The sequence below is a fragment of the Dreissena polymorpha genome, chromosome 3 (assembly GCF_020536995.1).
Source record: "Dreissena polymorpha isolate Duluth1 chromosome 3, UMN_Dpol_1.0, whole genome shotgun sequence".
Taxonomy (NCBI): Eukaryota; Metazoa; Mollusca; class Bivalvia; order Myida; family Dreissenidae; genus Dreissena; species Dreissena polymorpha.
In genome coordinates, this window is record NC_068357.1 from 4,244,809 (window position 1) to 4,258,470 (window position 13,662).

General features: G+C 36.1%; 1 protein-coding gene across 8 annotated transcripts in view; it reads left to right on the top strand.

The window, feature by feature from the left end:
* The window catches only part of LOC127872792 (MAP/microtubule affinity-regulating kinase 3-like), an 88,802-nt gene that overhangs the window by 60,935 nt on the left and 14,205 nt on the right, over positions 1–13,662 (top strand). For 5 of the 8 annotated variants that reach the window (XM_052416187.1, XM_052416189.1, XM_052416190.1 and 2 more), the window contains 4 exons: positions 3,945–4,075; positions 5,352–5,545; positions 9,124–9,261; positions 10,698–10,937. In XM_052416187.1, coding sequence (XP_052272147.1) covers positions 3,945–4,075; positions 5,352–5,545; positions 9,124–9,261; positions 10,698–10,937 — 703 coding nt within the window. Of the gene's footprint in view, positions 1–3,944; positions 4,076–5,351; positions 5,546–9,123; positions 9,262–10,697; positions 10,938–12,532; positions 12,560–13,662 lie in introns of all 8 variants that reach the window. The other 3 variants (XM_052416186.1, XM_052416188.1, XM_052416192.1) reach the window with 2 other exon arrangements.

Sequence of the window (13,662 nt, forward strand, 5' to 3'; positions counted from 1 at the left end):
ATTGATTTTCAGGTCACTAGGTCAAAGGTCACAGTCACAAAAACTTATTCACTCAATGGCTGCCACTACAACTGACAGCCCATATGGGGGGCATGCATGTTTTACAAACAGCCCTTGTTTAAAAAGAGCAATATCGAAGCAATAAGTCCAGAATGACTTCCCCTTGAATATGAGAAAATGTTCAAATCCCACTTGTTTACGCAATTAATTCCACAGTTTTCATCCAATTATTTCCAAATTTGCACAGTATCTTTATATCAATGAGGACTTGAACCCTATTTAATATGAGCAGTATCGGAGAAATAAGTACACAATAATCTCCCCTTGAATTTGAGAAAATTCTCCTTGTTTGTGCGATTAAGTACACAGTTTCCATCTTATTCTTTTCAAACTTGCACAGTGTTTATAGCAGTAGAGCGATTATTTTGTCCGCTGGGGGGAGGGGGGGTATGTTAAATCGATAACTCAATATTAGTACTTGTATGAAAAAGCATAATTAAGTCACGTAAATTTTATAAAATTAGCCATTGGACAAATTTTCACAAAAGAGGTCACCCTGTTAAGGCTCTTCTGCCAATTTATTTTTGTCAGACTAAATCCTTATTTTTTAGTGTCCAAACATGCGTTGTGGGAGGCATCCGTGTCTTTTGACACATTTGTGGTTGCTAACACTTTCAAAGTGGTTTCTTTCTGAATTTTAAATGCAGTAGTATTATTATTGTATTTATTATTCAAATATTATTTGTAATGTCACTGAATAATATATAATTTTTCTCTCTGAGATTAAGTTTATCATTTTCTTTGGGCATCAACATGGATTAGCTGAGAATGGTAATGTTTTGAATTGAAAGGGCTTTATTCTACTTAGCTTTTTTGCTTTCATCGACTTTCTTGTGATTATATGTCCAGAAAATGGCTAACTTTGACTAGACACTGGTGATTACAGGCTAAGTTCAACAAATAGCTGGATGACAAAATCAATTGCCTAAACGTATTCCGTTTGAACTTGAGTCATGTTTGCTATGAATTAATTTTGTTTTCATTTTTCACTGCCTTAAATTTATAATATTTATAGTAACCAGGAATTCAGTACTATAGCATGCCGTGCTACTCCAAGTCTAGGCAGAGTTAGTCATGATTTACCCTATCCCTGATCAATTATATACCCCACAACAAACCCCACAATATATCCCACATTGAATTATAAACATAGGCTCAAACTAAATAATGCAAGAGGCCTTTTTCATACAATTGATTATATATTTATTGTTTTTGATCACCGTCAATATCCACAATATGACTTTTTTATCTGTTTTGGGTGCAAAACTGGACTAAAAGTAAACTACTTAAAAGCTTAACAAATTTTACAAGATGTTTTTTAGATTTAATCTATTTGAGAAATGGAAAAGAACTCACTTAACTCACAGTATGTCCACATTATGAAGGCTAGGTTAATATTTAATTATAGTTTCTTTAACTTCTTTATGCATGTTTTAATTGTATGCCTTAAATTTACACCCACTTTAAGATGTGATGAAACACATGTTTTGCATTTCTTTCTGTTCTAAAACAATAATTATTATTGCAACACGATTACATTCTAAGAGGATGTACAAGTTTAAATCTAGAAAACAATTTGGTATGCTGTTAACATGGGACAAAGTTATGTGACTATGAATTTTGTGGTCAACCAGTCATTTGTCAAGGTTTTACAGACTTAAAACATACGATTAACTCATCCCCCCCCCCCCCCAAATATTTTAAAACAACAACCATCCAAATTAATATGCTAGATACGTGGGAGGAAAGGATGAAGTCAATTTATTTTGAGGTCAGCATGTAAGAGGTATTTAGACAACCCTTTTATCAAGGATCATATGCATTTGCATGCTGATTATTTGTGAGAGAAGTAAGACCCCATGAGCATTTAAGGTGAAGGTCAAGGGACATGCAATAGTACAAATATCTTAACAGAAGCACATAGAGACAAGGTGACTACAGGGGTGGGTTATGTTGTAAAAGCAACTGTTATTAATTAGTTAGTTCAATAAGTTGAAATAATTCATATTTCACAGCTAAATTGAATTTGAGTGAAAATGTGTTTGAACACAACTTGAACGGTGTTGAGAAACATTTTCTTCCCAGCTATTAACCATTTTCTAAGGTTCAAACTTACCGTATAAACAGGCTTATCTGAGATAGGATAGACAGAATATGCATCTTATGTGTGGAACAAAGCTCAGTCGAATGAAATGCATGATTAAATGGTTTCTTTGATTTTGTTTGTAAATGCATGCCTTTTGGTTTAATCCCTTTCTTCCTTTAACAACTATTTTACATAAGTTTTAATTTGACATTCAATTTTCTGTTAATTTGATTAGTCCATCATTATTCAATTATTTGTATTATGTACTTTGAAATAGAAATTAAGTCATTAATCATTAGTTATTAATAATAGCAAATCATTAGTGCTACATATTAAAATAGTATTCGTGCATTATTATCACCATAAGAAAATCACAATTTTATCTCCCGCTAATTAGAGCCAATATATTTAACATACCTGTAACATGTCCGTACTGCTGTGTACTTGTAGGCTAGTTGTCTGTTGTGTACCCATAGTGATACAAGGAATCAGGCTTTGCGTTTCTACTACCGTTTTAGTGATGCGCTGTGTGCTGTATATTCTTTGTGTCTGTTTGAAATGAAATGAAAACAACTGGCTTTTAACTTTGTAACATTCTTACATTGACAAGTATACACTTTGCTTGTATTCACTTAACTATTTTATGTAAAATCTGGCATGTATTTAGTTATTTGAAATCAGGACTTTGTTGTGTTCATTAGGCAGTAGCCATGCAGTGCATAAAAAAAACATCTTTGGGCACTTCCTCCCATATATGAAAATTTAACAAATGTCTTCAACATATATAATACGTTTATAAAATGGGTAAACAATTGAAAACTTGATTTTGTTGAGTTCATGCGTGTTTAATTTTGTTCTAGAATTATAATTGACCTAGTAGAGTTGTTTTGGGGTGCATTATTCTTTGAATTTGTCTAGTACCCTTTTGCTGATGCTGCATAGTGGTATTGTTTACACTACATATTCTCATGGACGCATGGCTATTACCTGTTGCAACATGCACTTGTAGATCTCAGATGCCGACTGGTAAGGCAATTAATACAATGAATCCTCTATCAGCTGTTTAAAGCAGGGGTGGGTCTTAGATATTTCACCAAAATGGCGGCTGTCTCTTGTTATACACCTTACTCCCACCAAAGCTCAATTTGCACTGATTGTCCACATCTCACTCACTATTGCAGAAAATCTTTATGGCTTCATTTTGGCTTAAATTGACATAAATATTAGCCAAGATCTGGGAAAACAGGGCTTAATGCTTGTGCTTTAATCCCAGATGAGCCTGTGCTATCCACACAGGCTTATCAGGAATGACATTACATTTTTCAGGAATTTTTCGTAGCAAAAATTCAGTTTAGGCGGAAAGTGGTGTTCCTGATTAGCCTGTGCACAACTTTTGATGAACATTAAGCCAGTTTCCCCAGAGCAAGGATCATATAATATTTACATTTCTTGAAAGCCAAATGGACCTGTCAGCATTTGTAAGGCTGATAAGCCCCTCTGGCTCTCTAGAGATCACTGATATCTATGTCATGTATATATCCATTCGTATTTGACTAAGTTGTAAAATTAATCTTGTGCAAATAATTGTGATATTACAATAGTTCTTAATTCGTCTCCTTACTGCGAAAATATTTTCCCTTGAAAAATAAATAAATCATTGAGTAAATCATCAACAAGATATAACCGTTATCCTCAGTACTATCTGCATGAACAAACGCACAAAACATTTACCCTGATATATTTATGCCATGCATTACTGCACGATTTATGACCTGGTGGCATGTGGGTTGTACATCAGGTGGTCAGGCCAATGCAAGCCAGTCTAGCAGCCAGTCGGCGCGGCGACAGAACACCGCCGAGACCAGCAGCTCAACGAAGGAGAACATCATCTCAGGCAGGAAAACCCCTTCAGCTGTAGACTCACCTAAGGTACATTTTTGCTAGTATAGGAGATCTTTTCTTTATGGCAGAGACTTTCACACAACACTCTGACATTTTCACACGCATATTGCAATATTGTGTTGCAATCTGTACTATTTAAGGTTAAAGGTATTTTGCTTTTATGCCCTTGAAGGGGGCATATAGTTTTTTAACTGTCCGTCAGTCTGTCAGTCAGTCAGTCTGTCCGTCCGTCTGAAAACTTTGACATTGCCAATAACTTTTGCAATATTGAAGATAGCAACTTGATATTTGGCATGCATGTGTATCTCATGGAGCTGCACATTTGAGTGGTGAAAGGTCAAGGTCATCCTTCAAGGTCAAAGGTAAAATAAATGGCTTCAAAGGGGCGCAGTAGGGGGCATTGTGTTTCTGACAAACACATCTCTTGTTGATGTCTGTACTTTATTGTTATACCTCTGATTTAAGTGGGGCAGTATTGAGATAATGGCCTAAGTATTAGCACTTAGCACTTGTAAATAAGCGTACCAAGGAAAAGTGCAAGTAGGCTAACTAACTCCTGTAATGTGACTGAAGTAACAGCTGAAAACAGAGAAACATTCAAACAAACTGTTTCAAACATTCACTTGGCCTTAATGCATGAAAATATTGAATGGTAGGTACAATCAAGGTGTGTTTTAGTTTCCATTGAACCCTGCAAAAATGGGTAATTAAAACTTTTAAAACCCTTCCCACTTAGAAGCAAAGTGAAAAAGGCTATGTGCAAACAGCATTAAACCAGAACAGCCTGCGAGTACCTCGCAGACTGTTCAGGTTTTATGCTGTTTGCTGCTCATCAGTATCTAAGGGCTGGAAATGAAGCCTTTAAAACTTGAATTAAGTAATAAAGGTCTTAAATTAAATTTAACTTTTAATGGGACTACACATGTCTTAAAATACGTTTCTAAGTGGTAAATGGTTAATGCATAAAAATATTGAATGGAACTTGTTTAAACCATAAGCGTAAGTGGATTGCCTAGTGGGCACTGCATATCTGAAATATGATGTAAACAATGTTTATGAGTGATCCTCATTACTGCAGGGGTGTTATTTGTCCTCTTTTTCAACTGATTTCCTCCCTTTTAAAACAAATATTTGTGAACTTTTAGGGATTTATATACAGATGAGGAGTTAAATTGAATCCTGTAAGGGGAGAAGAGCATTTTCCTTCCTGAAGGTGGTTCTAAAATCGCATCCTCTTGACTGTTCCTATCACCCCATGCCTCTGACTGTTCCTAAAACCCCCTAATGTTCTATCACATTACAGATCAACTCTGCGAGTCCGGGTCGCGCCACCATTCCCAAGAAGCCGAGTTCTGCGACGCCCACGGCAAAGAACAGCGTGATGAACAAGAGCGTGCCCCATCGTAGCGGTACGTTCAGCCCCGGGGACAATCGCGTGCAGACGCCCATCGAACAGAAGCCTCCCGCCAGGACCACCAATGGCCAGGATATACGACAGTGAGTCTCCGGTTTAGAGCCTACTGTAGGGCTTTCACTCTTTTCATATTTATTTTTAGCACATCTGATTGCTCAGGTGAGCTTTTGTGACCGGTCTTTGTCCGTCGTCTGTCCATCCGTCCACATTTGTTCGTTAACACTCTATAGAGTCCACATTTATTGTCCGATCTTCATGACACTTGGTCAGAAGCTTTGTCCCAATGAAATCTCGGTCGAGTTTGAAACTGGGTCGTGCCAGGTCAAAAACTAGGTCACTAGGTAAAAAAAAACAAAAAACAAAACTTGTAAACACTGTAGAAGTCACACTTCATGCCCAATCTTCATGTAACTTTGTCAAAATGTTTGTCTTAATAATATGTTGGATGAGTTCAAAAGTGGTTCCGGTCCGTTGAAAAACATGGCCACCAGTGGGCGGGGCAGTTTTCCTTATTTGGCTATAGAGAAACCTTGTAAACACTTTACAAGTCTCAATTTTTGCTCAATCATCATGAAAGTTGGTCAAAACATTGGTTTTATTGATATCTCGAACGAGTTCGAAAATGGTCCAGATCGGTGAAAAAACATGGTCGCCAGTGGGCGGGGCATTTTTCTCTATATGTTTATAGTAAAACATGTGAACACTCTAGAAGTCACATTTTTGGTCCAATTTTCATGAAATTTGGTCAGAACATTTGTTTCCTTGATATGAGAGTAGAGTTAGAAAATGGTTCTGGTCAGTTCAATAACACAGTGATTCATTTTGAAATCTACATCAATGAGTCCCTGGGACTCGCATATTTTGAAACAATGGGTCCAAACTGAAAACAATGGGTCCCAGATTGTGTCTTTGTAAATTCGATACAAATAATCTACTTAACATGATACACCTTAGCCAGGGGCTCTTTTATGCAATTTTACAGCTAAAAATATTAATAGGTTTATAGCAAGAATTTTCTTTTTGTTTTACTTTTAATAACAAACAGTGAAACATATAACATCTTAAACAGAGAACTTTTTACATCTTTAACAGTTTGGACTGACTAGACTTTTAATAAATTGGATGACATTTTGTTTTGTTTTTTTTAGTCAAAATTAGCTTTTTCAAACATTGTGACAAAATACAATTTCTCCTTTGGTCAAAAGGTTTACAACTTCAATGTAGATTTAGTGTAACAACACTCATACTGTAAATAAGGTGTATAGCCTTCTCGCCTTGTTTTTTTTCCAAACAGGGAGAGCTTTTTCCACAAATTCATTCCGGGCAAAATTGCACAACTACACTCATGAGTTTGTCTTGTTTCCCTACAGTAACCTGTTTATGAATTTGGTCAAGACCTTATTCTGTATAGATAACCTCCCTCTCACATCCTGCAGTATGAACAGCAGATGTCTGTGTTGTTATATGTACTTACATTCTATGTAACATAGGACGGAATACTGTACGATCTGTATTACTATTATGTATGTACCGTATAAAAATAATGCTATTTATTTCAAAACTTGAAAATTTTTATTGTCACTTTAGAAAAAACATCACTGCTAAATTAATCCAGAAAAGTATAATAACATCGCTTTACTATATAAATAATAACTGTCTGCGCTCACAACAGACGAACGCAAACTGTGTTTTCCGCCGTTTTTTCTTCAAATTTAAACCACATGGTTTACATGGAGGCGCATTTTCTGTGTTTACCATTCGGGACAGCCAATTAATCGTCCAACAAACTTTTAATAAAACGCCGTAACTGATTGGATAATTGATATATTTCAACCAATCAAAATACGCGTACTACATTCTCAATGTAGTAATGTGACTTCTGTTCTACTTTTTCAAAATGGTGTTGACATGTGTTTTGCTTTTACCCACAAATCGTACTCGGTATCATGTACAAATTTGAAGATGTTGAAAATCGGAGTTTTTAAACACACACGCGGGACGCACAGCGAAACGAATCACTGATAACATGGCTGACGGGGGGGGGGGGGGGGGGTAGAGAAGCCTTGTAAACACTCAAGAAGTCACAATTATTGCCCATTTTCATGAAATTTGGTCAGAAAATTTGTTTCTTTGATATGAGAGTTGAGTTTGAAAATTGTTCCGGTCAGTTGAATAACATGGGGGGGGGGGGGGGGGGGGGGGGGGGCAGTTTTCTTATATTTATATAAAAGCTTGTGAACACTCTAGAAATCACATTTTTTGCCCAATCATCATGAAACTTGGTGAAAAGATTGGTTTTATATATATATCACATAATTAATTAATTAATGCCATAATTATTGCCCTTAGATTGTCCAAATTGTCATTATATTATACAAAATCCTTGTTATGGTTCAATAATTATGAAACTTGACCAGGATGTTTGTCTGGACAATATCTAGGTCAAGTTTGACGTTTGGTAATGGTTGAATGAACTGACTCCTCTCAGGTGAGCGAACTAGGGCCATCTTGGCCCTCTTGTTTATTATTGGTGACTTGTAGTTTCCGTTTAAAATGGGTGATAGAGATTGAAGATGCTGGAGATGAAACTAACGTATTGGATTTAAAAAAAAAGCTAAATATAAATGACAATTTTAAGTAAAATCATTGATGCATGTTTGTTGAAAAAGCATGTTTTATGTGATTTGTGTCCACTGTTATAATTGTACAAGTAATGCCTGCTTTCTTTACTTGTATAAACTGGGTATGTCTGAACGATATCTTGGGCTGTAGTTTCACATATGGCTCTTTTAATCTTCTGATATATGTACTTTCTCTCATGTAGAAATATTTGTAGTTCAATTAAGAAATCTTTCTTTAGACTGAAGTATCTTTTCTTTTATGTGCATTCCTTGCCTGCTTTGAAGGAACTTAAAAGATTAATAAAAAAAAACAGCACTAATTAAAGCTCACAATCCATGGTGTTATAGCAAAAAAATAAAATCTTAATATTAGGTGCCGAAAGTATTTATTTTGTGAGAGGAAAAAGGAACATTCACAGGGTTCTCAATAAGAGCTGGCCGCCGGCCAAATTGGCTGTTTGAAATCAGATTTTGGCTGGTTGAAAATCGCATAGATTTGGAAAATCGGCAATTGACTTATCAAAATTTGCGTGTCTTTTCGATAATTTTGCTCCTATTTGCTATTAAGCAAAGACATCGCTTCATTATCTCCCTTTACGCATTAAAACAACAACAATGAAAAGGCGCATATTGGAATCGGTCAAAAAGCAGTAAAATATTTTGACGTTCTGTTCATCAAATGTCGAGTTAAAATTTTACAAAAGTAATAAAGAGCTTTTTCCATTGATATTTTGTTAGTTAAAAAAGCTAAAATTCATAAAATACACACAAACATGCTCAAATTCAAGTGCCTGGTTGACCACTAAAATAGCCATAAAATGGCCCAAAATGCAGGAAATCAAGTGCTCAATTAAAAAAAAAATCAGGGGGAGAATGCCCCCAGAACCCCCCTAGAAGGCCTGTTGGTTTCACATTTGGGCCTGTTGGCTCAAAAATTATTGAGAACCCTGATTCAGACGGTCTTTACTGAGACAGAGGCATGGTTCTTACTCAGTCTGACTTCAATTCTTGTACACGTCGCTTGCTTCCTCTGTTTCTAGACTGACCAACTCAACTAATGCCTCAGATATTAAGCCTGCCAATCGTGATGTGACTCGGCCCAAGCATGTGAAATCGGCCAGCAGTTCACACCCAAAACCCATGGACTTGCCCCCACTTGATGCTGATTACAGACCCACGTAAGTAGACCTCTTGTCTACTGAAAGGTAACGACCCTTTCCCCCTCAGATGTAAATCGAAAATGGCTATGTGCAAACAGCATAAGAGTAAATGGCAAGCTGTTATGGTTTTATGCTGTTTGCTTTTCATTAGTTTCCCAGGGTTGGAAATTAAGCCTTTTAAACTCTCATCTATTAAGAAAGGTCTTCAATATAATTTGTTTTTCTTGAAGACTTCCAATGCGTCAAAGTTCATTTCTGAGTGTGAAGTAATAATGCGTTTGCAATGTGCCCGCATGTGTTTGACATTTTTAGTCATTTTAAGGTATTCTGCATAATAGAATTTTGTGAAAATTTTGTATATGTTAAGGACATATTTAAAGAGAGTTTTGAAAATATTCGTAACTTCAAGTGAATCAGATCAATAAACATTTAAATGCCAAAACATGCCATCAAATATGATATAAGTAAACAAATGTTAATGTTTTAACAATCTGTTTTGGAACAAAATCACTGCTAGCGATCTGCAATCATGTTTTGTGTTAGGATGCCAGTGATAGCCTTGTGTGTGTTGTTTGTGTTTTGATTGTCAAGTCTCTTTTATTCTGATTCAAGTCTTGTACTTTAAATGTTACGTATTTGAACTCTCTTAATAATCACTTGCTTTGTCATGTTTTGTGTAGTTTTGTAATGCTTCTTTTTCTGTACTTTTTTTTTGGTATAGGTAAAATTGGCAAATTTAGTATTTAATTGTTGTTGATATTTTCGTAATTTATGTCACTGTAATGATGATAAAATGAAGTGAATTTTGTTCAGAATTAATGTTTGATATTATTAAAAAAATAGCTTATGTTTTCATATATCAAGTATTTGTATTTATTGCAATGCATTTAAAGGTAGAATTATGTTTGCTCATTTTCTCAGCTGCTTGATGATTATCACACAAATTATAGATATATATATTTGACTTAATGATCAAAACTTTTTTTTTCACAAGATGCTACACTGTAGTAAAAATATCTTACGTGGCTAAACAATCAAAAACCATTCGGAATCTAGAGATATGACACTGAAAGGAAAATTATAGCCATGAATACATGGCTTTATGGTCAAAACTGGCTCTGAATCCTATGAGGTAACAATATGATCAACAAAATCAATTTTTGAACAAATAGTTTTAAGCTGTCTTCTGGGATACTTAATGTGTGTGTGTTAAGTGTCGTCCCAGATAAGCCTGTGCAGTCCACGCAGGCTAATCAAGGATTACACACTTTGCTTTTATGGAATGACGAAAATCCAGTCTAGGTGGAAAGTGTCATTCCTGATTGGCCTGTGTACGGACTGCACATACTAATTCAGAAAGACATTTAACGCACATGCATTTAACCCTGTTTTCCCATAGCGAAGTTCATTTTGAAACATGAATGCATACACATAATCCTTTCTCACCATTGTAGCACTGCCCCTGGGAATCCCTCAGTGCCTATCAGTCCAGCAGCGCGGCCCTCCAACCCGCCTATCCTGAACCGCAACATCACGCACCGCAGTACATTCCACGGCGGGGTGGTCCGGGACCGACGCACCAACTATAACAACCCGGGCGGTGTACCCATGCAGACTCAGGATTGCAGCTCTGCCATGAACACCACCGGGCGATTCTCCATCTTTAACAAACTCACCTCCAAATTCAGCAGAAGGTATGCATGCCTGCAGGCAATTTTGTTTTGTGTGGTAGGGTGTTGAAGGTAACTGGGTGGTTTGGAATAGAAATATTATCGGGAATGGTTTCGTTTAAGATTGCACTGAGATGTTTTGCATGAATTGCTATGGTGATGGTGGTAACTATATACCTTTTACGTTTTGTAATAGTTGAACCTGATAAAAGCATGATTACAATTTTACATTTCTAAAGAATGTTTTTATAATCTCAGGGCCCTTGTTTGGCCGTTTTTGGGGCCGATTTCGGCCCCATTTCCCCCTTAAAATAGTATACTTTGTTCCCCTATTTCAGCAAAAAATGCCCCCCTTCAAAAATGTTTTTTTTTTACTTGTATACCTATGTTGCCATCTGTTATCGTGCTATTAACCCTTTTAAATGTTTATGGATGTAAATTACATTAAAATATAGCAATTTTAAGTGTTGGATGGTTGGTGAAAAAATCTAAACACGACGCAAAATTCCCCCCTCTAAGGGCCCCGGCCCCAATCCACCAAGGTGTAGCAACGGCCCTGAATCTCAGCTTGTATTTCTCATGCATAGTTTTCATTTTCTTATACTGATATTTTCTTAATTATAAAAGTAATTGATTAACCAAATAAATAACAATACTAGAAATTAACATTGTTCACTGTTGAATAGATTAATTGCACCCAAATACTGAAATGTTTTTTCAATAGTTTCTTAAAACAGTAACAGAAAACGCTATAAATGACAAGAAATTGATTATACATAAGATTGGAAACTGCTTCAAATCATCATGCATGGCACAGGAGTGTTATGGATTGCTGTACATAAGCATGCTGAATTCATGTCCCTGTGTTTTAGTGTGGGCTTCTGCTACTTTTGCTTGTTTCTTGTAGCTTGCATCTTCATTTTCATTGATGATCAATATGTTCTGTGCCCCCCTCCTAAGAAGGCGGCATATAGCTGTTGCACTGTCCGTCTGCTTGTTTGTATGCGTGTCCAGATGTTTATCTGAAAATTATTGTCTCAGCCTTAACTTTGCTGTATATTGATGGCTTTTAAAATAAAGGGGCAAAAATGTGTAATATTTTTAAGATGAAGTGTAGCACCGAACTTCCTTCCTCAAAGGTCAGGTCATTTACAGGTCAAAAGTCAAATTTAGCCTTAAATAGCTTGAATTTGTTTTTAACACTTCCAAAAGTCTACAAGATATATATAGTTTTAAAAGAATTTGGACCAAATGTAAACCACCACATTATCTTTTGCCGTATGTAACAGTCTTCTCTCTATCTCAAAGGTCAATGTCACACTTAGAGGTCAAAGTTAAAATTATGCAGTAAAACACTTTTCCAGACTTGAGCATTTTCATTAATCCTGCAATTTAAAAATAACTTACACACTCAGTACTACCAAGAGGAGGTAGAGAGTCCCATGTATCACCTGTCTCCCTGCCACATAGGTACAAGTAACACAAATGGGTCAAATGTCAAAGTTGGCAAGAAAACAGCTGGTTGTTTACATCAGTGGAGTTTTGAGACACAAGCGGAATGTGGGGGCATCCGTGTCTTATTGACTTATGTCTTGTATATCTCCTTTCTTTCTGTACAGACGTTTCATAAGGGGCTTCGAATACAGGTATTGAGTTGTTAGTTTTCGTTGTTAACAGTTTACTGATAGGCCTTTCCTCAGGTGATTAAAGCAGTGGTAACCTGTCCCTTAACTTCAAAATCTTACAGATGTTTGATTTTATTATCATGGTTTTTCAGCACTTTACATTTTCACATTTGCTAGCAACCCATGTTCGGACAATATTTAACATATTGGTATTACACTTAATGAATCAGCAAAAAGGAGGCTAAATAACATTGTTTTCCATTGCCAGAGATTCTAGGAAGAACAAAGATAAGATCAGAAAGTGTTGTGGCTAAAATGCTCTTAAGTAAAGTAGATTTTGATTGTTAACATGTATAAAGTAAAACAGAAAATAAACTTGAGAAAGTCCCTCCCTTCTTTTCTAACTCACTTCCATGCAGCCTTTGCTATTGTGCCTGAAAAAATCCTGGGTAAAGGTCTTATCTTTTACAGGCATCAGTAGAGTTGATTAATTATTGTTAGTTCTTTAATGATGACATATTTCTATATACAAAAAAGGTGATTGTTCTTTTTTGACCCTGTCGTTAAAGTGCCTTAAATGGATTCTAAGCTGGTTACAGTGCTGTGTTATTTTCTCTCTGTTATTCATTTCTGCTTTCATCGATGTATCTGATATTCTGTATTACAGTTGATATGCTTTATAATTCAGTATACATGGATTAAATCCTATCAAATGCACAAGTATTGTTGCTTTTGAGAACAAGCATAACATTATATCAAATTGCAAGTCTGTTTAATGTTTCAGTGGTTTTAAACAGTTAACAACAAGTTGTCAGTAGAAATTTGTACTGACAAATAAGCCACATGATATAAAAAGGGGTCTTGGGCAATATGCTGCCAGCATAGCTGCCGGCCAGCCTGAGTATTTTTTTAACCAGGTTTTCCGAAGGAAAAAACTGGTTATTAGATTGGCGAATGCGGGCGGGCTGGCTGGCTGGCGGGCGGGCGGAACAAGCTTGTCCGGGCCATAACTATGTCGTTCATTGTCACATTTTAAAATCATTTGGCACATTTGTTCACCATCATTGGACGGTGTGTCGCACGAAATAATTACGTCGATATCTCCAAGGTCAAGGTCACACTTT